At 35.0% G+C, this 21,644-nt stretch overlaps 3 protein-coding genes across 5 annotated transcripts; all 3 read left to right on the top strand.

The window, feature by feature from the left end:
• Positions 1-4,334: 4,334 nt before the first annotated feature.
• On the top strand, positions 4,335-8,287 carry LOC147289874 (auxin transporter-like protein 2). Of its 2 annotated transcripts, none has more exons than XM_086238732.1 (9): positions 4,335-4,447; positions 5,150-5,349; positions 5,473-5,658; positions 5,736-5,848; positions 5,934-6,117; positions 6,205-6,302; positions 7,013-7,220; positions 7,497-7,754; positions 7,855-8,287. In XM_086238732.1, exons 2-9 carry the CDS (start codon positions 5,170-5,172, stop codon positions 8,089-8,091), a joined length of 1,464 nt encoding a protein of 487 aa, XP_086094858.1. In that variant the 5' UTR covers positions 4,335-4,447; positions 5,150-5,169; the 3' UTR covers positions 8,092-8,287. The 2 variants fall into 2 exon arrangements, with proteins under 2 accessions (XP_086094858.1, XP_086094860.1); XM_086238734.1 differs by lacking the exon at positions 4,335-4,447 and adding an exon at positions 4,457-4,522.
• Positions 8,288-10,280: 1,993 nt separating this feature from the next.
• LOC147289873 (Nucleolar histone methyltransferase-related protein) lies at positions 10,281-14,833 on the top strand. Of its 2 annotated transcripts, XM_086238655.1 has the most exons (6): positions 10,281-10,407; positions 10,518-10,610; positions 10,717-10,812; positions 13,715-13,910; positions 14,106-14,364; positions 14,707-14,833. In XM_086238655.1, exons 1-6 carry the CDS (start codon positions 10,381-10,383, stop codon positions 14,738-14,740), a joined length of 705 nt encoding a protein of 234 aa, XP_086094781.1. In that variant the 5' UTR covers positions 10,281-10,380; the 3' UTR covers positions 14,741-14,833. The 2 variants fall into 2 exon arrangements, with proteins under 2 accessions (XP_086094781.1, XP_086094782.1); XM_086238656.1 differs by lacking the exon at positions 14,707-14,833 and having other exon boundaries at positions 14,106-14,417.
• Positions 14,834-15,692: 859 nt separating this feature from the next.
• EGY2 (ethylene-dependent gravitropism-deficient and yellow-green-like 2) lies at positions 15,693-19,952 on the top strand. Its single transcript, XM_086238634.1, has 12 exons — positions 15,693-16,062; positions 16,157-16,229; positions 16,329-16,448; positions 16,828-16,878; positions 16,976-17,086; positions 17,395-17,469; positions 17,552-17,657; positions 17,768-17,861; positions 18,410-18,563; positions 18,830-19,037; positions 19,195-19,355; positions 19,448-19,952. Exons 1-12 carry the CDS (start codon positions 15,908-15,910, stop codon positions 19,694-19,696), a joined length of 1,557 nt encoding a protein of 518 aa, XP_086094760.1. The 5' UTR covers positions 15,693-15,907; the 3' UTR covers positions 19,697-19,952.
• Positions 19,953-21,644: the final 1,692 nt, after the last annotated feature.

Below are 21,644 nucleotides of genomic sequence, written 5' to 3'. Positions count from 1 at the left end.
GGCGAAAGAGAGTGGATCCGAAGAGGGAGAGAGGGCTGCTAGGGAGAGAGACAGTGACAACTGAGGGGTGAGAAAGTAGGAAAGTGAAGAGATGGACTTTCTCTGTTCTCCTTCAGAGTTTTGAAAAGAAAAAATAAATAAAACCAAACAGGCCCGCGCCTAAATTTTCATGTGCCACGTGTTAGCTTTCATTACCCATAGCGTTTTTAGAAAGTAATGCTACAATTATATTAAATATAATAGCACTTTTGAAAAAATGCTATAATTAAATGCTATTATAGGCCTTTTTTGTTGTAGTGAATGGAAACTAACACAATGCACCTTTGAGAGTCTGAGACTAGACCCAGTTGCCTAAGACGGCTGGCCATCATATATTGCTCTTCAATGCCACTTACTAGCAGGCAGACATGCATGTAGAGATAAAGCCTCCATGCATGGTGGGATAGTGCATGTGGTGCAGGAAATTAAGAAAATTGCAGAGAGCTGAAAAAGGATCTTGAATTGGTATCATTTTGATGTAACACCTTTGCTTGCTTTTGTTGCATAATGAAGACGGTTGTGTTTGGTTCCGTGTGGAACTCTTCAATTTCGTTTTGTTAGTTTGGTGGTGTCTTCATATTTTCACTCAAGCATATGTGCTCCCCAAGGCAAATAAATCACATCATACTCGCTAATAAACAAGTTTAGATTATAAGCCTAATCAAAGTTTACGTAGAGCAGGACATTAATGTATGATATAATTAGTTTAATGGAAATATATATTTTCTCTCTAACAAAACTATATAGAAATATAATTGTGTGTCATCATCGCTAATTATGTGGACAAATTGTAACAATATAAACCGCCCCCCCTCCTAAAAAGAAGACTGTACTACGTACTAGTTAAACAACAATTTTCTTATTACTGATTAGTTAAATCAACATCGAAATTGTCCTCAACTCAATTTCTATTAAACTTAGTGTGGTCTGAGCAAGTCTAATGAACCATTAGTGGTGAAAATTTGATTTAAGAAGACCATAACACTATTATTAGTGAACCATCCCTTCGTGCATATGTATATACATATATTGTAGATTAATTTTATGTTTATTATTTGATACAAGACTGATTAACTCTTATTCTCACTCATAACTTACATCATCGATCCACGTAATTCTAACGCACTCTAACTCAAATAATTTTTTTACCAATTTCAGCAATGTCCGAGGAGTCGAGGACCCATACAAATCATATAAACGCAGAACAGTGATGACTAGATTCTCATCCTGCTTCAGATCAATGATGGCGCTGTACCACATAAACATGAATGAGATGATCATCCCAAACAGTTTATCCAAGTAATTAAGGTTGTAGTGTGCCTTTTTTAAAGTCTTTTTTTTTTTTTTTTTGCCTTAGACAATTGTTATTATTACAAACATTTTATATATATATATATATATATGTGTAGCACTCATAAGGTGTCAGCAGCTTCAAGGCAATTATAAGCATATATACCTACACCATTAATTATTCCAATGATTGATTATATATTAAAATGTTGTGTATTGCACTCTTAATTAAACCCATGGATTTTGGTGTGCCCGGTGAGAGGCACATTGGGATGGGATTGAAATGATCAAAGTTCTAGTCATCAGCAGTAATAGTTTTTGGTCCTACGCTAATAATGATTTCGATCCATTGCAATTTTATTTTTAACAAAGTTGGCGAATTTAAAATGGCATGACTATATGAATTGAATAAAACTATCCTACTAGATAATGGTTTAGATAGCATCATACTCCATTCAGTCCTCGATATTAATTCTCTCTCGATTATGTCAATTTTTAAAATACAAATATATTTTTAATTCTTAAACTTTGATGAGTTCATTATTTTTTCACTGTTAGAGAAAAATCTTGTATTTTTTACTATATAAAACATTTGGGTACTTTGGTACCAAATCATGTCCTAGGATGCTTGATAACTGGGACAGATTCTGTGGGAATAAAAGGTGACGGAAAATACCAAGAATAAGCTATATATAAAGAGCTAAACAGCTTGGCGGTCACAGTTTGCTAATTGCTATTCTAAAATCAATCCTAAGAGAAACTTTTGCAGATATGGAAAAGCCAAATAAATCCAATCTTTTCCTTTTTCAGTCGTATTCCAAGCAATATATAATATTCTTCTATTGTCATTGTGTACCCAAATCATATATAAATTCCTTCTAATCAGTAATCATCATGCCATATATGGTTGGACCCTTTAATTTCTTACGTATGAGATTGGGAATTATAATATCACTTCATCACCATCCAAATTGTCATGCTGATATGATTAGAGATATTAAAGATGTGTAGTGGTGGGTGCAATTTGCAAACATTGTAGTTGATGGGAGGAGGACCTAACCTTCTTATCAAAGTTTATTATAATTAAGAGAAAAAAAAAATGGGACTCTGTCTTGTCTTTTTCTGCAACAATATATATGTGCGTTATTATATTTAAGTTCATTTTAACTCTCATTTATTTCTAATAAGTAAGGTATTAACTTATATTTGATGAGTTCTATCAACATCATTATTTTTGCGTTATCCATATTCGTATTAAATAGTAATGCTCAATTCTAGTGGATTATATATATATTAATATATATTCTCTATGTGTGGTGAGTCTGGTGACTGGTGAGAGAAAGATGCTAGTCATGCAATGCAATACTCACCGAGTATTTAGTTTGAAATTGAAATTTTTCTATGGTACAGGATGTACTAACTCTCCTTTTTAATCATTTCTTCTCGCACTAATCCCAATTTTAAGACTTTAGTGCTATTTCACAAAAGGTAAATGGGGTTACTTTGATTAGTGATTCTCTTTAGTTTCAGGGTCTTTAAAATAGCAGTGAGCAGAGGTGTGCATGCATAATTGGTCACGCAATTACTTAATGGATAGATTTGATAGGCACTAAATGCTATTAGGTCAAGATAATGTTCCTAAAAAATAACCATGTTAAGGGTAATTAATTAGCATGAATTAAGATGAGAATTGAGAAAAGGGAGACAAGGAGCATATTATGGAAAAGACAAGTAAAGATGAGGAACCAATTGTGAGAATTGGAGGCCCCTCCACCCACTAAGCACGTTTATTAATAATCCCATGATAGGAAGCAAAAAAATAGACGTTAATGGTGATATTGATAGAGATCAAAGTCTCCATTAAAGGGTTTGGATTCTGCCTACTTTTTGACTGCATGTTAAAAGAGTAGTTCACCAAATTCTTAAAGAAAGAGACTTTCTGAACAAAAAAATATAGAAATTAAATAAATAACTAATAAGTTTCCTTATTTTGGATCTCAATGCCAAAGCAATAAGAAGAAATCTTGAAAATAAATACTTATTGAGCTTTGCTTCTGCAGGTGTCTGTTTTATATTTTTCCCCCTATTTGTAGAAGTAAGTTAGACGCACATGTGCATTAAATGAATTTTCTGAGATGAAAGATTGCGTCCGCGTATTTAATTTAATGGGTCATTGCGAATTAATTAATAAATTCATTTATTAAATTATAGATACTAACTACTAACCACTACTAATTCATCATTATAGAGTACACTAGTGGGAAGAACCGAAGAAGTAATATTTCAGTCTTCAGTTAATTAAGTGACTAGATAGTAGTCGCTAGTTATGAAATGGCTTAAGAATTGAAGAAAAATTTATACCCAACGGATGTATACAACATATATTAATTTTTCACAATATTTATTCATGTGATAATCACATAACTACATATTGTATTATAAGAGAGAAGAAAATGTTATATAGTAAGGCATAAGTTTTTCTTTAATAATTGACATTGATATGCCACCCATTAGTTTTCATCCATTTCATAATCATACATAAACTGACTTACTAAGCAAAATTTAGAGCTATAGTATAAGATCAATGATTGTAATCACCTTAAAGTCTAAGTTAGCTAGAGATCTACTAGCATATTTGACCTCCCATTGGACACTATGTAAATATAAATATTTTACTTGTATGATAATAATGTTCACTTATAACTTTATAAGATAATTTGGCATGTTATATAATTGTTAGTAAATCAAAAGGGTTAATAAAGTGGAATCAAGTGTGAATATGTTTGCAAGGAAAGTAATTTGACACAAAAGAGTTGAGCTGGATTTAGTTTGTACATTGAATCAGTTTGCAAAGTGGCACACACCCAGGGTAATTTGACAAAAAAGACTATAATTGGATTTAGCTGTATTTAGTGAGGCTTCAAGTGTACAATAACCCATTAACCCCCTTCCTCCATTATAAAAGTGCTTCATGTCACAGAGAGAGAGAGAGAGAGAGAGAGAGAGAGAGAGAGAGAGAGAGAGAGAGAGAGAGAGAGCACTATTAGAAGCTGAGCTCTCTGCAACAGTTAACAACAACACAGAGACCAAGAGAGAAGGATATAGATTTCGTGCTGTGGTAATTTACATTGTATTGTTTCCTCTACTTCTTCTGAAATAGTATATATAATATCAAGCACTGATTGCTCTTCAGGTAGTCCTTTTTGTCAGATCTCTCTATTCTCAAAACCCCAGGGATCAACACCTCCAAGAAACAACATCTCAAACCCTTTTAATTTTATATTTTCTTTTCTTTTCTTTTGTTATTTATTTTTTTTCCCATTAAAAGAGGCAGAGCGTAGTATCATCTTTGACTCTGCCATCAGAATATTGTGCCATTAAATCATCACTGCCTGCCAACCTTTGGAGTCTGAGAGTTTAATACTCTGCAACGGCCAATACAAGTGTCACTGCTCTGTTTTCTTTCTTCCAAAGCGAAAGCGAGATAAAGCACTCTCTCTTTAACGCCTCGAGAGACTGAGACTGAGAGAGGAGTTAAAAACAGTAACCAATTTCCGGAGACTCTCACATTTGTCCAATTCCCATAAAAAGCTTCCCAGGCTTTCTCTGCTTCCCTCACTATAAATCCCAAACAAACCTTTCCCAACTAAGCAACACAGCCTCTCACACTTTGGAACCTTTTCTCTTCTGGGTACAACAGCAAAATTGGCTTTGCTTTTTTCCTTTACACATTTTCATTGATTTCGCACAAATGTCTATATGGGTTTGATTTTTTTGGAGTGATTAATTTATAATCTCATAGTTTCTCTACATGTTTCAGATCTATTTGCTCTCTTAACAATGTCACATCAGAAACAAGCAGAGGAGGCCATAGTCCCCAGCTTCAACCAGAGCACTGATCATGATTACAGAGAAGAAGAAGAAGAAGTACTAGATCAGCAGTCTGGTTTTAGCCTCAGCAACTTTCTCTGGCATGGTGGTTCTGTCTATGATGCCTGGTTCAGCTGTGCATCAAATCAAGTAACCCAACAAAAACCAAGTCACAATTTTGACATTCAAGCACTATTTTTGAAATTTGACTTATCTATTTGATATTTAATAACGTACATCCTTCTGTTTTTGGTTTTTGATTTATATACACAGGTTGCTCAAGTTCTGCTCACACTGCCATACTCTTTCTCTCAACTGGGCATGCTTTCAGGCATCATATTCCAAGTCTTTTATGGCGTTTTGGGAAGCTGGACTGCTTATCTAATCAGTGCTCTCTACGTTGAGTACCGAAGCCGCAAAGAAAAGGAAGGTGTCAACTTCAAAAACCATGTCATTCAGGTACACCCAAAACCAAATTCTTACAAATGCAAACCCATTTCACAATAGAAAATAACTACAATTTCAATTTTGGGCAGTGGTTTGAAGTGCTAGATGGGTTACTGGGTCCATACTGGAAAGCAGTTGGACTAGCCTTCAACTGTACTTTCCTCCTCTTTGGATCTGTCATTCAGCTTATAGGTTGTGCAAGGTCTGTCATTTTAACCCTTTTTTTTTTTTTTTAAATTTTACAAATTTATAGATAAAAAAGAAAGATGGGTTTTGTTTAAATGCAGCAACATATACTATATAAATGACAATCTGGACAAGAGGACATGGACCTACATATTTGGAGCTTGTTGTGCAACCACAGTGTTCATACCCTCATTCCACAACTACAGGATTTGGTCCTTTCTTGGGCTTGGAATGACCACCTACACTGCTTGGTACATGACCATTGCAGCCATTATTCATGGCCAGGTAATTCATTTTTCAACGGTCCTGATCTTATCAAAGTTTCTCTGCTCGTTATCCTCCGTTGATTAATTTGACTCTTAATTTTTACAGGTTGAGGGTGTCACACACTCGGGACCAACGAAATTGGTGCTGTATTTCACCGGCGCTACCAATATACTGTACACTTTCGGCGGACACGCGGTCACCGTGTGAGTTATTTAATTTTGTAATTTATTATATTTTAATTTCTAATTGAAATAACCATGATTTCAATATGCTGCCTTTGCAATTGCTGCCATTAATGGGATGTTGGTGAAAGAAGAGAATATAATGAAAGGAAAATGAAAATGATATATGGGACTATGGGAGAGAATATTTCTTCGAATAATATGGTGGTTGCATGTGGACCTTGGGGTTGTGGTGTACATGAAAATATATATATTCGCGTTTATCATGTACATAATATTGACTTTGTGTCACTGACAAATCTATTTGTTACACCTTAAAGGTTGAAACTGAATAAGGAAAAAAAGTCTTTCATACTATATATTCTTAATCATAAAGTGAATCTTTTTAAAAGTTTTAAGAAGATGAGAAAAAAGAAACAAAAAACCCTTTCTGTAATTTTGGTTGGTAGGTACCCTAAAAGAAAGTGCTAAACTTCCCGGCCTACTTTGGACAAGGTTCGAAACTTCACAAAGATATATATATCAAAGGGGTTTTAGCACTACTCAAATTGTATTTTTAAAATTCTAAAAAAATAGCTAAAAGTCTTTAATGAAAACAAAAAATGACTACTTTTCAAAACTCTTTAGTATAAAATAGGATGAGATTAAAGAACAAATTAAGAAAATAACTTTATGATCATATAATCGATGATGGTGAAAATAAAGTACTAATGATGTTGTTAATTTTTCAGGGAAATCATGCATGCAATGTACAAGCCTCAGAAGTTTAAGTACGTCTATCTGTATGCTACACTCTATGTATTCACTCTAACCCTTCCATCTGCAACTGCTGTCTACTGGGCTTTCGGGGACCAACTCCTCACCCACTCAAACGCCTTCTCCCTCCTCCCCCGCAATGCCTGGCGCGACGCTGGGGTCGCCTTGATGCTCATTCACCAGGTTATCATCATCATCCATACATGTATTACATTTTCAATATTGCTATTTGTACTATCTCAATTGATTATGTCTTTTATCATCTATCTAATAGAAGTAAAACTCACTTGTGTGGATTTGACATAAGTGTTTCACACTTCGATCTATTAGAAATATAGTACAAAGTAGGATCAATTAAGATAACACAAACAATTTTATTCATATAAGAACTATATATATATATATATATATGCTGATGATGTATTTCCATGATCATGTGGTTGGCATGCATGTATACAGTTTATCACGTTTGGGTTTGCTTGTACGCCATTGTATTTCGTGTGGGAGAAAGTAATAGGAATGCATGACACCAAGAGCATATTTTTGAGGGCGCTTGCCAGGCTGCCTGTGGTGATACCAGTTTGGTTCTTGGCCATCATCTTTCCTTTCTTTGGCCCCATTAACTCCGCTGTTGGGGCTCTTCTCGTCAGCTTCACCGTCTACATCATACCCGCTTTAGCATATATGCTCACATTTAAATCTCCTTCTGCTCGACAGGTAAATCTTCACATCACAAATGTAAAGTTTTACGTTATAATATATAACATTTGTACATTTTTACTCATTATCAATTAATTTTGAATTTCGATGTATGCAGAATGCGGCAGAGAAGCTTCCGTTCTTCCTCCCTAGCTGGACGGGGATGTATGTGGTGAACACGTTCATAGTGGTATGGGTGTTGGTAGTCGGGTTCGGATTCGGAGGGTGGGCTAGCATGACCAACTTCATCAGGCAAGTTGACACCTTTGGGTTGTTTAGTAAGTGCTACCAATGCTCACCCCCAGCCTCAGCCTCAGCCTCAGCCTCCCCACCATCACCTCTAAAGCATCACTAAAAAAGTTGTCTCAGTTTGTGTAGCGTCCAATACGTACATGGTGTGCTGTATTTGTCACATCTTTTTGTGTAGCCTCTTTATGCCTAGTACTTTAATTAATGTGAATGGGAATGGTGGTGTTTCCATTAGAATCCAATTAAGCAGTATTTGTTTTTTGTTTTCAATGTTAATTATCTCTCTAATTAATCATGCTAAACTAAAGCAATTAAAGGCCATTGTTGATTTTGGAAGACTAAGTGCCTTTGGATTTGATCATAAGAAAAGTCATGAATCTGGGCCAGGGTGTGGCATATGTGATGATATTCACATGGGTACCACATGAATGCAAAAAGTATAATATTATTATGATGTACAGTTTAATTAAATTAATTTCCTTTGACTGGTAAGTGGTAAGTTGGTAACTCATTTTTTATTTTCACTCAATCACATGAATCCCACTTCATGATGCTTGCCGTTTTGCCGCGTAATATATTTGTGTGCGTTATAGATTTGAATGTACTATGGTGGGCCTCCTTTGATGTGCATTCATTAGGAGTGTAAACAACTCAGTGTGACTAACTGACTACTGACTAGGACAGACTAAATCTTCCATGGGGCATGCCCCATTTATGGAAGTCTCTCACTAGGACATGTTGGGCCATCTACTCAAACTCAGCTCATCTCATTTTTGTGGGGTTTTCGTTTTTGCACCTTTTCTAATGAAATTCGGGATGGATATAAGAATTGCGAAATTTGTTTATCTTATCAAATTTGGTCAATAAATTAAGGAATCCTTTGATTTACGAAATTGATTTTATTTCCTTTGCTTTTTTCGGGTGTGTTTGATAATTCTGGACATGTTTGGGTTGTGCAGAAATTAAAAATAAAAAGTGTCTGTTTTTTAATTATACCCTCGTTTATTATTTATTTAAAAAATGACAATATAGATGACATTTTAAAATAATAGCACTGCTAATTTTGTTCAAAAAAGAAGCAATAAATGCTTTTCAAGATTGAGAAAACAAAACCAAAGCTGGAGCAAGAGTTTCATTTTTCTCTCAATAAAGACATCCGATTTTTTTGGGCCATGAATTGATTTCTCTTCACTGTACTTACCAAACATGAAAAAATAATTGATTTATTATTCTCAAACTTTCAAAACTTGAACCAAACAGAACTTAAATGTTGTGTCAAAATGCATGTGTTAAAAATAAATGATGTTTAGAGTAAGGTTAAACTTGATTTATTAAAACATTGTCATATTATATTGTGAATTAAATTTGATTAATTAATTTAAAAAATAACACCCTCAAACAATCTGAAGTTAATATTTGGATTTACAGCTCATCTCAAATAAATAAACATTGAATATAGTTATTAGAAAATTGTCTATTTATTTGGTCACATTCACATAACCAAATAAAATTTGATTTTGTTAATTTTTTACAGAGATAATCTCTAAAAAGTGATTAAATATTTTACAATTTTAATTTTAAGACTACATTATGAAATAATAATAATAAAAGAGAGGATAAATAAGGTAGATAACATTTATCTTAAAGTTATTAGTTTATTACCAATAATAAAATGAAGGAGACCAAAAATAAAATGAACGAGGACCGCCCCTAGCCAATAAACTACCGACTTGTGTGCTATAAATTAATTCTTAAAATTGCACATGTACGGGTATATTCTTTCATTCTTTGTGTCTAATATTACCTTCTGCTAAATAAAATTAAGGGTTTATTTCATATTTAGTACCTAAACTTTAATCCTTGTTTTAATGTGGTACCTAAACTTTTATTTGTCCCAATTGAGTACCTAAAATTTTATTTTGTGTCTAATAGGTACCAAAATGAATTTTTGTTAAAATTGTCAATAAAAATTAGGGGCAATATAGTCAAAGTATATTTTAATTATTTTCTTTATATGTTTAAAATTATTAAAAAAAAACACACAACAAACAAAAAAAATTAAAAATTAAAATTAAAAAATAAATTTTTTGAAGTGACTATATTGCCCCTAACTTTTGTTGATAATTTTAACAGAAATTCATTTTGGTACCTATTAGACACAAAATAAAAGTTTAGGTACTCAATTGGGACAAATAAAAGTTTAGGTACCACATTAAGACAATGGTCAAAGTTCAGGTACTAAATATGAAAAAAAAACCTAAAATTAAATAAAAAGTGTCCACTTCAACAGTTCAACCAACTCTTACCGGCACCGCCTCTCCCAGTCAGCTCACTGATCACTCCATTGTTTCCGATTTCAAGTGCAAAACCTTCTGTTCTTCGTTTCAGAGTGACAATGGCTCCGAGAGGTCGGCCCAGAAAGGTAAACCCTTCTCATTTACTTTCTCACACTTTTTCACACATTTTCCTTTTGGCTATTTCTCACTCTTCGTTTTCGCTTCTTCTTCTTCTTCATTTCACTTCATTTGTCAGAGGGATACCCGCATGGCTGCAGCTATTGAGGCTATGGAGCCTATGGGTTTTCAAGAGAATCTTGTCCGTGATACCGTGAAAGAACTACTGAAAGTGGGTTTTTTTTTCTTTTCCGCATTTCCGTTTTCATTGATTTTGAAAGCAAAATCTCTTTGAGTTTTGGATTTCTTATTGACATATCAAAAGGGTTTGCTTTCAGACATATGAAGGAGAATGGAGATTTATTGAAGACGCTTCTTATACGGTCCTAGTTGATACCATGCTTAGCCAACAACAAGCTGATGCTGAAATGGGGGTTAGTTGGTGCTTTTTATTGTGATGTGTTGAAGTTGCATTCTTTTATCTACCATGTGTTCTGTTTTTGGCATGCCATTGTTATGTGTTAAGCTTGCTTTCAATTTTTGTACTATGTGCTCTGTTTGTTTGCTGTGAAAAAATGGGTAAAGGTGTAGAATTTGTAGGAATGAAGCAACAGTGTTTGACTAGAAAGAAAATGAGAGAAACCCAGTGAAAACCAAGAACTTGGAACTGATATTTTTCTCATTAACTTGATATCGAACCAGTAATATACTTATATAAGATTACAGCTGTTGGATACAAGGCTAACAATTAACCGACTAAAGGCTTACTAGCTTAGCCGTTTACACTTGTCATTTAGACCACTTCCACTTTGCTTTTCTATGTTGAGGTTAGGCAAAACAGTAGGAGCAGGATCAGGTATAGTGTTAGAAGCAGAATCAGAAGTAGAGACCAAATGAGATGTAGATGAAGAATTAGACCTATTGACTGAATGTGTATGGTGAATGGAAGAAATGCTAGCAGGCTGAACAGGAAATGGAGATGGAGGAGGAGGCCTTGTCTGACCAGGAGAGAAGGGTTGAAGAAGAGGGAATTGGAACAAGAGGGAAAATAGATGTTACAGTAAACTTAGAGACAGGAGGAGGAGATGAAAAAAGTTTGAAAGGAAACTCACTTTCATTGAAAATCACATGTCTGGATATGTAAACTCTTCCAGTGGCCCTATGAAGACAACGTTAACCTTTATGATTTCTACTATATCCAATAAAGACGAAAGAGACACTTTTGGGATGAAGTTTGTGTGTACTGTAAGGCTTAAGTCAAGGAAAACAAGTATAGCCAAAGGCCTTTAGAAAAGAGTAGTCTGGAGACTGACCAAAAAGCTTTTGATAGGGTGAACTGAAAGATAAGGTTGCAGATGGAAGTCTATTAATGAGATAGACAGCTGTGTTAAAGACTTCAGCCCAATGGGATAAAGAAATTGCAGATTGAGCTATAAGAGTCCTACTGAGATCAACAATATGTCTATGTTTGCTCTCCACAGCTCCATTTTGTCGAGGAGTGTGGGGACAACTAAAAAGATGGGATATCCCATCTTAAAATTTTAATTTTGTTACCAAGTAAGTTCTCAACTTGAGTTTTAAAAGCAACAAAAGTGGAATAGAAATCTGATTTCTGAGATAAAGGAAAAGTCCAACAATATTTGGACCAATCATCCACAAAACTCACATAGTATTTAAAACCATAATGCAATACAAAGAGAAGGACCCCAGAGGTCTGTATGTACAATATGAAGAGGTTTATTGGAATTACAACTGGAAGAGTAAAAGGCAATTTTGAACTTTTGCCTAATGGACATTCAGAACAAAAGAAAGATTTATTGACACTGGTTGTGATGGGTAGATGACTTGACGATAACACCTTCTGCTGAACAGAAGAGAAGGATGTCCAGGACTGCGGTGCCATGTGGACAAAGGTGCTTTAGTGAACAAACAAGCAGTAGGACTTGTAGAAGGCAGTGAGTATGAGAGTTGGAATGAATAGAGTCCATCCTTAGCAGGTTCTTGGAAAGGGATCTTCCCTGAGACCAAATCCTTGACCACAAAATTAGAGGCAGTAAAGGCTATGGAACAATTGTTGTCACTAACAAATCTATGAACCGAGAGAAGATTATAGGCAATGCTAGGCACATGCATTACATCAGAGTATCAGACAGATGAAACTTAGCATTAGATGCAGTTAAAATAGCAGAACCAGTATTTTAAACTTTCTAACCTTGGCCATCCATTTCCAATTCATCTTATCTGAGCCTTCATATGCTGAGTGAATGGAGAGATTTGACAAATCTGGTGTGACATGGTGTGAAAAACCAGAATCAGCAAGCCAGAAGGAAGGTTTCCCTGGTGGTGGTCCTTTTGTTGTGGAACATTAGGAGTATAGTTGTAGAGCTGCTGAAAGCCTCCTCTACCAAAATCACCTTTGCCTGCTTTACCTCTGCCTTGTTGGAAACCTTTATTACCACCATTACCTCTTGTGTAAGACTGAGGTCCATATGATGCAGCAAAAGCATGAGTAGTTGGCTCAGTGATTGGACTGAAAGACTGACTCCTCTGTATGGCCAATTCTTCACTCAAAGAAGTTCATCTGATTTAGTGGGACATTGTCTAGTTCTGATAGAGGTTGCAAAGGCTGCGTACTCAGGTGGAAGCCCATTTAGTATATGAATTAGCAAGCATTATTATCAACAGGAGCTCCTGAAGCTGCTAGATCATCAACAAGCTTCTTAACTTCTTTAAGATGACCAAGTCATTGACTTATCCTCCTTAGTATTCTGTAATTGTGATTGTAGCTGGATCATGTGGGATTGTGACAATATAGAAAGTTGTTGTTCCAAAGTGAGCCACAATGCTAGAGAGGTTGATACTCCAATGGTATAAGGCAGTATATCTTTGTAGTATTCGGAGAGCAAAACAAATGAGATTTATCAATAATCACAGACTGACCTGATGCACTGCTGAACTTTTCAAGGCAATTTCCCATGATCTGGGCTTGTTTGATGGAAGCTTACTAAAGCATGATGTTACTATATTACGATCAAACTGCATTGGGTTCACTAGTAATAGTGCTCTCCTTGTGTTCTCATAATGTTCTACCTCCTGTAGTCATATATCATGATTATTTCTGTTGTAAACCTTCTGTAGCCTCGTAAGATTTATTCTGGTTTTGTTGTGTCATTTATATAAGTCATAATGCTGCTTTTTTTTGGGGTCTGTCAGAATGCTGTTTTTTGGGGGTCTCTCATAATACTGGTTTTCAATTTACTCATTAAATTGCCATTGATAGCCATTGCCTTCGTTTAGTATACCTGATTTTAATTATTTTATTTTTGACTCTCAAAGGATGCTCCTCCACAAGATGATGCTCCCCCACAAGATGATGCTCCTCCTCAAGATGACGCTCCTCCACAAGATGACACCCTTCCACAAGATGACGCTCCTCCACAAAATGATATTGAAACATCTGTATCCTCCTCAAGCGTTATTCTACAAGCCTGCTCAAAACTGGAGGCTGTGGACACCATATTGCAGACTAATGGTACTTCAGATTCCCTGTGTGCAATAAAGCAGAGAAGAATTTCAACATTCCTATAATCCGTTAGATTGTGAACGTGCACTTGTTTTGCAGATGCTAAATCATAGACAGTTTTTCATTTTTTGCATTAAAGCATAGAAGAGTTTCAACACCTATAATTTCAGCTAGTTGCGTTATGAATGTGTGTTTGTTATGCAGATGCGAAGGATTGCCTCCCATCAACTGAAGGAGAAAGAAGAGGCAGTCAGGACACTCCTGTTATCCACTCCACACAACCAATGGTTAGTCTTCCACCCCGGAGGCGTAGACCATCTTATGGTTGGATATGCGATGATGATGAGGAGGATATTGTGGAACTACCAGTGGGTCCAATGCCACAAGAGTATATTAATTTTGTTCTTCGAATAGATGGGAAGAGAAAGCGCAAGACAAGGTGGGATGTGAGGCCTGAAAATATGTGAGGCTCTCTCATTTTCTGTTTCACTCTATCATGCCTATAACCATTCTATACAAATGTGATTGTTGTATATAAATCACAGAATTTGGTGACACACTGACACTAGGCCAGGGTTATCAAATTATGCTAGATCGTTTCATATCTGCTTTGCAGCCATACATGCCAAAATTGGTTTCTATTTATACTGTGTCATTGAAGGCATTGGGACCGAAATTGCATTTACAAGATAGTGAAGGCATGTGGGTGGATTTGACAGTTTGCTGGTGCTTATAATGAGCTATCTGATAGGTGCTTTCTGTGTTTATACTTTGTTAATGTACTTATGTTCTATCTTAAAATCAGGTCTTTTGCTTCATTTGGATTTTCAAGAAGATGATGGGAGAGACAAGGAAAATTGTTGCACTGCTAAAGAGACAACTATTGAAACATTTAAGTGATTATGCATAACGTTCCCTTCTTCCACAATTTAGAAGTCTCATCCAGTAACTCCGCAAGACTGATAGTATGAAACATGTTAGGCAAGAAGCGTACAAAGTTATTTTAACCATGGAATAATTACATTAATTTTTTACACAATTTAATAGTTATTGAGACATAAGTCCAAACGACAGAGATCATGTACAAAAAATCTGTCAAAATTTGGATAAACCGGTCCTGTTATCGATTACTTTATATGAAGTTTTTAAATCATTGATAACTTTAAAATAAGGTGAATCATTTGTATAAATTTTTTCTTTTTTAAAAAATCATTGATAAACTTTAAAATAATTAAATCTTATAATACAAAATTACAAATAACACTGTTTTTATGGGCCAATTACAAAAAAATTAATAAATATTTTCAATATTACAAATGAGTTAATAAATTTTTTTAAAATACCATGATAGTCACTATTGACTAAAATAAAATTAAGAGAAATTATGTGAATTAACAATTAGACAAAAATAAAAAAGAATTTACGAATCTTGCTGACATCACCAATTTTTTTTTTTTAAATTACATATAAGTCAATAACAACTAGATACTTTAACATTATAAATAGTATTATAGGGCCACCTAAATTGAATTTGGCCTATTGACTATTATGTAATTAGCAAATATGTGCATGTGACCATTATGAAAACCTAAATTTTATTTTGACTATTATAAAATTTTTAAATATTTTATTAATTTATTTGTAATTTACTAGTTTTTATTGTTTGTTGATTAAATAATGAAATAATTCTGATTCGCAATCCGCGGTTCACATTTGAATAAATAAACAAACCCAAAAAGAAAAAACCCGAAAAGATATCATTACGCGCGTATTTAACATTTTAACCCAACGAGTGAACGAACCAAAGAAACAGATATTTCCTTTGCGTGTGTTTGTTTCTGTAAGGATAAGCCTTTCTCGTTGAGACTCTGAAGACTGAAGCTCCAAAGTTCAAAAGTTCCATACAGAAGACCCCTCTCAATCTTCTGAAGCTACAAACCCACCTTCAATGGCGCCAGGGTTTCAACAAATTTAGAGCTTTTCGCTGAGGCTTGCTATTAATTAAAATGAACTTCTCGATAACTTTTCGCGGGAATTTCGTCCCCTTATCGCATTGTAGCTCCTGCTGCGATCTTCGTTTTCAGCCTCATTTGGCTTCTTCTACTGGTTCTTGGCAAAAACGGTGTCGTGGGAGCAGTTTGAAGCTGTACCAGGTCTCGAGGTAAAGGGCCTTTGTATAAGCTCACCAAGTAACCATGTTCAGATGTTCTTCTACTTGTTTGTCTTTGGATTCTGATTATAGTGCTAAAATTTAGATTTTGGAGGCAGCGAGAGGTTGTTTGTAGATTGAGTGACACGCAGACCGAACCAGATAGCAATAATGATGAGGTGAAAATTCAAGTTTTTGTTGTTATATGAAGCAAGTGTCTCATTGCTTGCTTTGATTTCTCAACATTAGTATGTTTGTTATTCATCTTGATATTGTAGGAAAAAGAAGTGCATGAACATGAAGGTGGAGATTCTGATGAACCCCATCTTGACTCTCAGCCAATAGTTACAGACCAAATAAGCAATGATGCTGAAACCAAGGCTCAATCCGGTGACCAGGTACTCTGTCCCATTGAAAATTTTATCTTCCCATCATCTGTTGGAGTTTCTCGAATTAGACGAATTCCCATTTCCCATTTTCTGGTTATGCATGAAAATATTGACCCTAAGTTTAGGAAGTTAGTCACTGAACTTTGTTGATGTACTTTGGAGAGAATCTTGGAGGTTTATTTAAAACATACATTTAATAGGTGGTTCAGCATGAAAACCCATCACAAACCTTCATCTGTAGGTGAATTGTATTTTAGATATGAGTCCCTTAACTGGAAAGGTCATCAGCATGAAAGTTGGTCTCATTATAATTTATTTGTTTTGATGAGCAGGGCAACGGAAATTACTTCTGTTGACTCTTACTGTGCTAAGGTTGTGTTTAAAACAGGATGTCGATAATGTAGAAGTTGCTAGTGGATCACCTCTGCCAGGTGTGAAGGTGATTATGGAGTTCTTTAATGTTCCCTGTATTAAAAGATGCATCTTCTTTTCATGTCTTCTTTTTAAAGTCTTCTTCTTAATAATTTCTTGAACAGCCACAGCAACTAGGTGAATCAATCCAGATGCCCAAGGAAACACTTGAAATTCTTAAGAACCAAGTTTTTGGCTTTGATACTTTTTTCGTTACAAGCCAGGATCCATATGAGGTGAGTTGATTGGTTACCTTTTATTTTACCTTTTTATGTCTATATTGATTTCTCTACGGGAATGGAGTGGAAAAAAATGGAAACCGGCAATGTGGATATAACCTTGGTTGTTGAGTAAAGTTCCTTCAATCTTCAAATGGAGGGACAGGAGGGTAGGAAATTTTACATGCTTATTATGGACTTAAAACTCTCAATCATAAAGGAATTGAGAAAAATGCTGTTTGGATAACAAACCATTTGAAATTTTAATATATGGTTTGTAGCCTATGGTGGTTATACATTTCTGTTTATTGTGTTACTTCTGCCAGGCTGGAGTATTATTCAAGGGAAACCTGCGAGGGACGGCTGCTAAAAGTTATGAAAAGATTTCAAAGAGATTACATGTATCTATGTCTATACTTCTTTCATTTCATTGTTCAAATTTATGATTGATTCTTTGTTGACATCTACACAATCTGTTTTCAGGATAAGTTTGGGGATGAATATAAGCTTTTCCTTCTAGTCAATCCTGAGGATGATAAACCAGTGGCAGTTGTAGTTCCACGAAAGACATTACAGCCAGAGACAACTGGTGATTATTTAGCTCCTGCTTTGTTACAGGAATTCTGAAATTGTTGGCAGAAATCATTCTCTAAAGCTTTATGATTTGTTATGATGATAGTTTTGGTGTTAATTTTGCAGCCGTCCCAGAGTGGTTTGCAGCTGGTGCTTTTGGATTGGTCACATTGTTTACCTTACTTCTTCGGAATGTTCCTGAATTGCAGTCCAATTTACTGTATGGAATTTTCATTTCTTGTATCGTTATTATATTAAGTTATCACAATTAATTGCTTATGATCTTGTAGTCAATGATTATCAGTACAATGTTATTTTCTCATTTATTTATACCCTAAACCCTGTATACACATGTATACTTTTTGAATATACTGCACACTCATGATCTGGCATACTTTAGGAGATTTTTCTCTTCGCTAATTTGTTTGAAAAAGATATCTGGATGCTGTTATTTGTCACTTTATATGTGATTACTTCACTTTGAGCCAACTTTTCTTGTGCAAGGACAAGGAATTCAGCAGATATTCCCCCAATTTGCCTTAGTTTGTCCTCTTCCACAAGAAGGATGCCCATCTCATTTTTGTGCTTTTTGATAAAGTTCTCTTCCTTGAAAAAATTGTTAATGAATTATCTTCTTTCTAAAATTGAAGTTGTGGTTGCTAATATGTGATTTTGTAAGCATTTAATTGAAATTGTGAGAACACTTCTAGTACAACATTAATTGTTTTTTATTATCTGACTGATGATAGGTCTTTTTTAATGTTCCAGGTCATCTTTTAATAATCTTGAGCTGTTAAAGAATGGCGCACCTGGAGCCCTTGTAACTGCAATGGTTTTGGGGGTACATGAGCTTGGCCACATTTTAGCTGCAAATAGCACTGGAGTCAAGCTTGGAGTGCCATACTTTGTCCCCAGTTGGCAGGTGATTTTTATAAGAACAAATGTCTCTTCCCCCCTTGTATACAGTGTGTATGCAAAGCAGTACCTTTACTTTGGTTTACATTCCTTATAAGCTGGTTGTTGTTAGCTTTATTTACTGTTATTTTATTTTGTACAAAGGATCATCTAACTTTTAAAATGTAGCTTGTCATGAAGCAGTCATTCTTGCTTTTAGATGTGTCCACTGGTCTATTTTAATTCTTCATTTAATGGACAATATATAAATTCTAATGAGCTGTTTGCCGGCAGATAGGCTCTTTTGGTACAATTACAAGAATTGTAAATATTGTACCCAAGCGTGAAGATCTTCTGAAAGTTGCTGCAGCAGGACCTTTGGCTGGATTTTCCTTGGGCCTTGTTCTTTTGCTTTTCGGTTTCATCTTACCACCAAGTGATGGTATTGGTATTGTTGTCGATGCTTCTGTGTTTCACGAATCCTTTCTTGCTGGGGGTATTGGTAAGCACTTCATTTTTGAAATCTTCCAAAGCTTTTAAATAGTGGAATCTTAACTTTTCATTTCAGAGTCAAGTTATTAGATTTTACTTGGGCTTTGTTTCCTTAAGTTGAGATAACATAGATAAGATATTGACTGTGTCATTTATTTCTCTTATAGCAAAGCTTCTTCTTGGTGACGCTCTCAAGGATGGCACTCCCATATCTGTTAACCCTCTCCTGATATGGGCATGGGCTGGACTCCTCATTAATGCCATTAACAGCATTCCTGCAGGAGAGCTTGATGGAGGGAGAATTTCTTTTGCCATTTGGGGAAGAAAGGTATGTCATTCGAAGTTCATTATAATCTAAACTGGAAGCTTGAAGATTGAAATCTGATATAAAATACTGATTCATCTTTTCACATGACACAGGCTTCAGCTCGCCTCACAGGTGCTTCAATCGTGCTACTCGGACTAGCATCACTAGTCAATGATGTGGCATTTTATTGGGTAGTTCTGATATTCTTCTTACAGAGGGGGCCAATTGCTCCACTCGCTGAGGAGATCACAGATCCTGATGACAAGTATGTTGCCCTTGGCATATTGGTTTTGTTCTTGGGATTGCTGGTATGCTTGCCATACCCCTTTCCCTTCACAGATGAGAGCACTATAAGTTTCTGAAGCATCTGATAGAATTATCTGCGGAAATTACTCGTACATACATATTGGCTCAGATCCTAGTTGACACATACACCATAGTTAAATAGCATGGATTATTCCCCAAATGGTTATTTTATTAATAGCAGTGATTTTTTTTAGTTCTTTTTTTACTTAATTATCTACTAAGGTGGAAACAATGGTTTGGCAATTTTGTTTCCTTTTACTTTCATTCTGCTTGGATGAAACCAATTGAAAACAGGTCCCAATATTCTATTTTCACGATTTGTCAAACCAACTTAATATTACATGTTGCTGAACGCTGGATGGATATACTGTTCTTATGGATCAATAATCCAGCATGGCTTTCCCTAGTCTTGATTATAATATAATAACTTTCTTAATTCATTTTCATGCAAATTAAAAGTTGTGGCCCAAAGACGAAACAAATTCAGAATCTAACTCAAGGTTTCTTGAAAATCTCTCATGGTTCACTCTCATTGGATCCAAGATTTTGAGAGCTCCGCACCTGCATCAAATGCTCGGCATTTTTTTTAAAACATTATTACTGTACGGCAATAACAATATAAATATGTTAAAAATGGTACTTTTCGATATACTAAAAAATTGCAAAAAATAGTACTTATATATTACCTTATATTTTTTTCTTACATAAACATGTTAAAAATTAATAAAGTAACATAAAATACAAAATTCAAACTTAGGAATCACATTCACCCTAATTTATGACTAACTATTATGGTAGTGACAACTATTATTACCGTTTGATAGTGATGACAATGATTATGAAAAAAAATTAGCACACCGAGCACCCAACAAAGGGACCGAGTACTCGACCTTGTAGAACCGGCGCCTCCACATTTATAACGTGGGATTCTCTATAATTTGTAAAATTTGTGGTAGACCATTTTAACAGAGCAAATATTAGGTGAGTTAATGATACAAGGTATAGTGCGGACTTATGGATCATTTATTGATTAATTTTTTTATTTAGTTTGAATGAACCACAAAAAATAACATCTTCTTAACTTCTCATCCTTTAGTCTCAATCCATGTTGAAAACCATTTTTGGTGTTGTCTATTAATTTGCTGGAATAAAAACATGCTTTCAAGATTTAAACAAAGGCTTCCACTTTTCAGATGTTGGCACTGGAAGTGGCAAAGTGAGTATGGCCAGTGGCTACCATACTCTAATCTCAAAGACAATAATACATTTCTCACTGAATATTTATTAGGGGACCACATGAAGAAACCAATCGCTTGAGATGCAAAAGCTCCTGAAACTTTCATGGCAGAAAATTCTGAAACTTTCATATATATGAAGTCGAATTGAACCAATCCGTGCTACAGGTGCATATGTGTCAAAAAAGTCTATCTCTTCCTTTTGTCTAAAGCCTTTGGCCACCAACCTGGCTTTGAATCTACTTATTGAACCATCTGTGTTCAATTTTCTTTTAAATACCCATTTACAACCTATTGGTTTAGAGCCTTGTGGTAAATCCACTAACTTCCAAGTTCCATTTGATATAATGGAATGTAATTCATCTTCAATTGCTTCTCTCCAAAGAGAAGCATCAGGAGAAGCAATTGCTTCTTTATAAGAAGTTGGATCTCCTTCAATATTCATTACAAATCTTATTTCCTTTGTTATATCTCCTCTATTACCTTCAACAAGATAAAGATAGAAATCTGGACCAAAGGAATAATTTGTGACTCTAGCTCTTTTAGGATATCTAGGATTATCATCTTGTGAATTGGATTCACATATATTGGGATTGCCATGCAGATTATTTTTATCATTATGTGAATTAGTGTGCTCATCAAGATTTAACTCTTGTTGTTTCAACTTATCTTTGGCATAAACATGCTCAAAGAATTCAACTTCTCTTGATTCTATAATCTCGATCATTTGTTACAAGATTAATGAATCTATAAGCTTTACTATTTTTGC

Source organism: Dryas octopetala, chromosome 3, assembly GCF_963921425.1.
Source record: "Dryas octopetala chromosome 3, drDryOcto1.1, whole genome shotgun sequence".
Lineage (NCBI taxonomy): Eukaryota > Viridiplantae > Streptophyta > Magnoliopsida > Rosales > Rosaceae > Dryas > Dryas octopetala.
The sequence above is the reverse complement of the archived record's forward strand: the minus strand, read 5'-3'. Positions and strand labels throughout refer to the sequence as shown.

What these genes read in the sequence shown, in the direction of transcription:
- LOC147289874 (XM_086238732.1), top strand. Translation starts at nt 5,170, where the DNA reads ATGTCACATCAGAAACAAGCAGAGGAGGCCATAGTCCCCAGCTTCAAC. An exon ending in TCAAAAACCATGTCATTCAG is followed by an intron (nt 5,659 to 5,735) that starts GTACACCCAAAA and finishes AATTTTGGGCAG; the next exon opens with TGGTTTGAAGTGCTAGATGG. An exon ending in CAGCTTATAGGTTGTGCAAG is followed by an intron (nt 5,849 to 5,933) that starts GTCTGTCATTTT and finishes GTTTAAATGCAG; the next exon opens with CAACATATACTATATAAATG.
- LOC147289873 (XM_086238655.1), top strand. Translation starts at nt 10,381, where the DNA reads ATGGCTCCGAGAGGTCGGCCCAGAAAG. An exon ending in CGAGAGGTCGGCCCAGAAAG is followed by an intron (nt 10,408 to 10,517) that starts GTAAACCCTTCT and finishes TTCATTTGTCAG; the next exon opens with AGGGATACCCGCATGGCTGC. An exon ending in CCGTGAAAGAACTACTGAAA is followed by an intron (nt 10,611 to 10,716) that starts GTGGGTTTTTTT and finishes GTTTGCTTTCAG; the next exon opens with ACATATGAAGGAGAATGGAG.
- EGY2 (XM_086238634.1), top strand. Translation starts at nt 15,908, where the DNA reads ATGAACTTCTCGATAACTTTTCGCGGGAATTTCGTCCCCTTATCGCAT. An exon ending in CAGATAGCAATAATGATGAG is followed by an intron (nt 16,230 to 16,328) that starts GTGAAAATTCAA and finishes TTGATATTGTAG; the next exon opens with GAAAAAGAAGTGCATGAACA. An exon ending in CACCTCTGCCAGGTGTGAAG is followed by an intron (nt 16,879 to 16,975) that starts GTGATTATGGAG and finishes TTTCTTGAACAG; the next exon opens with CCACAGCAACTAGGTGAATC.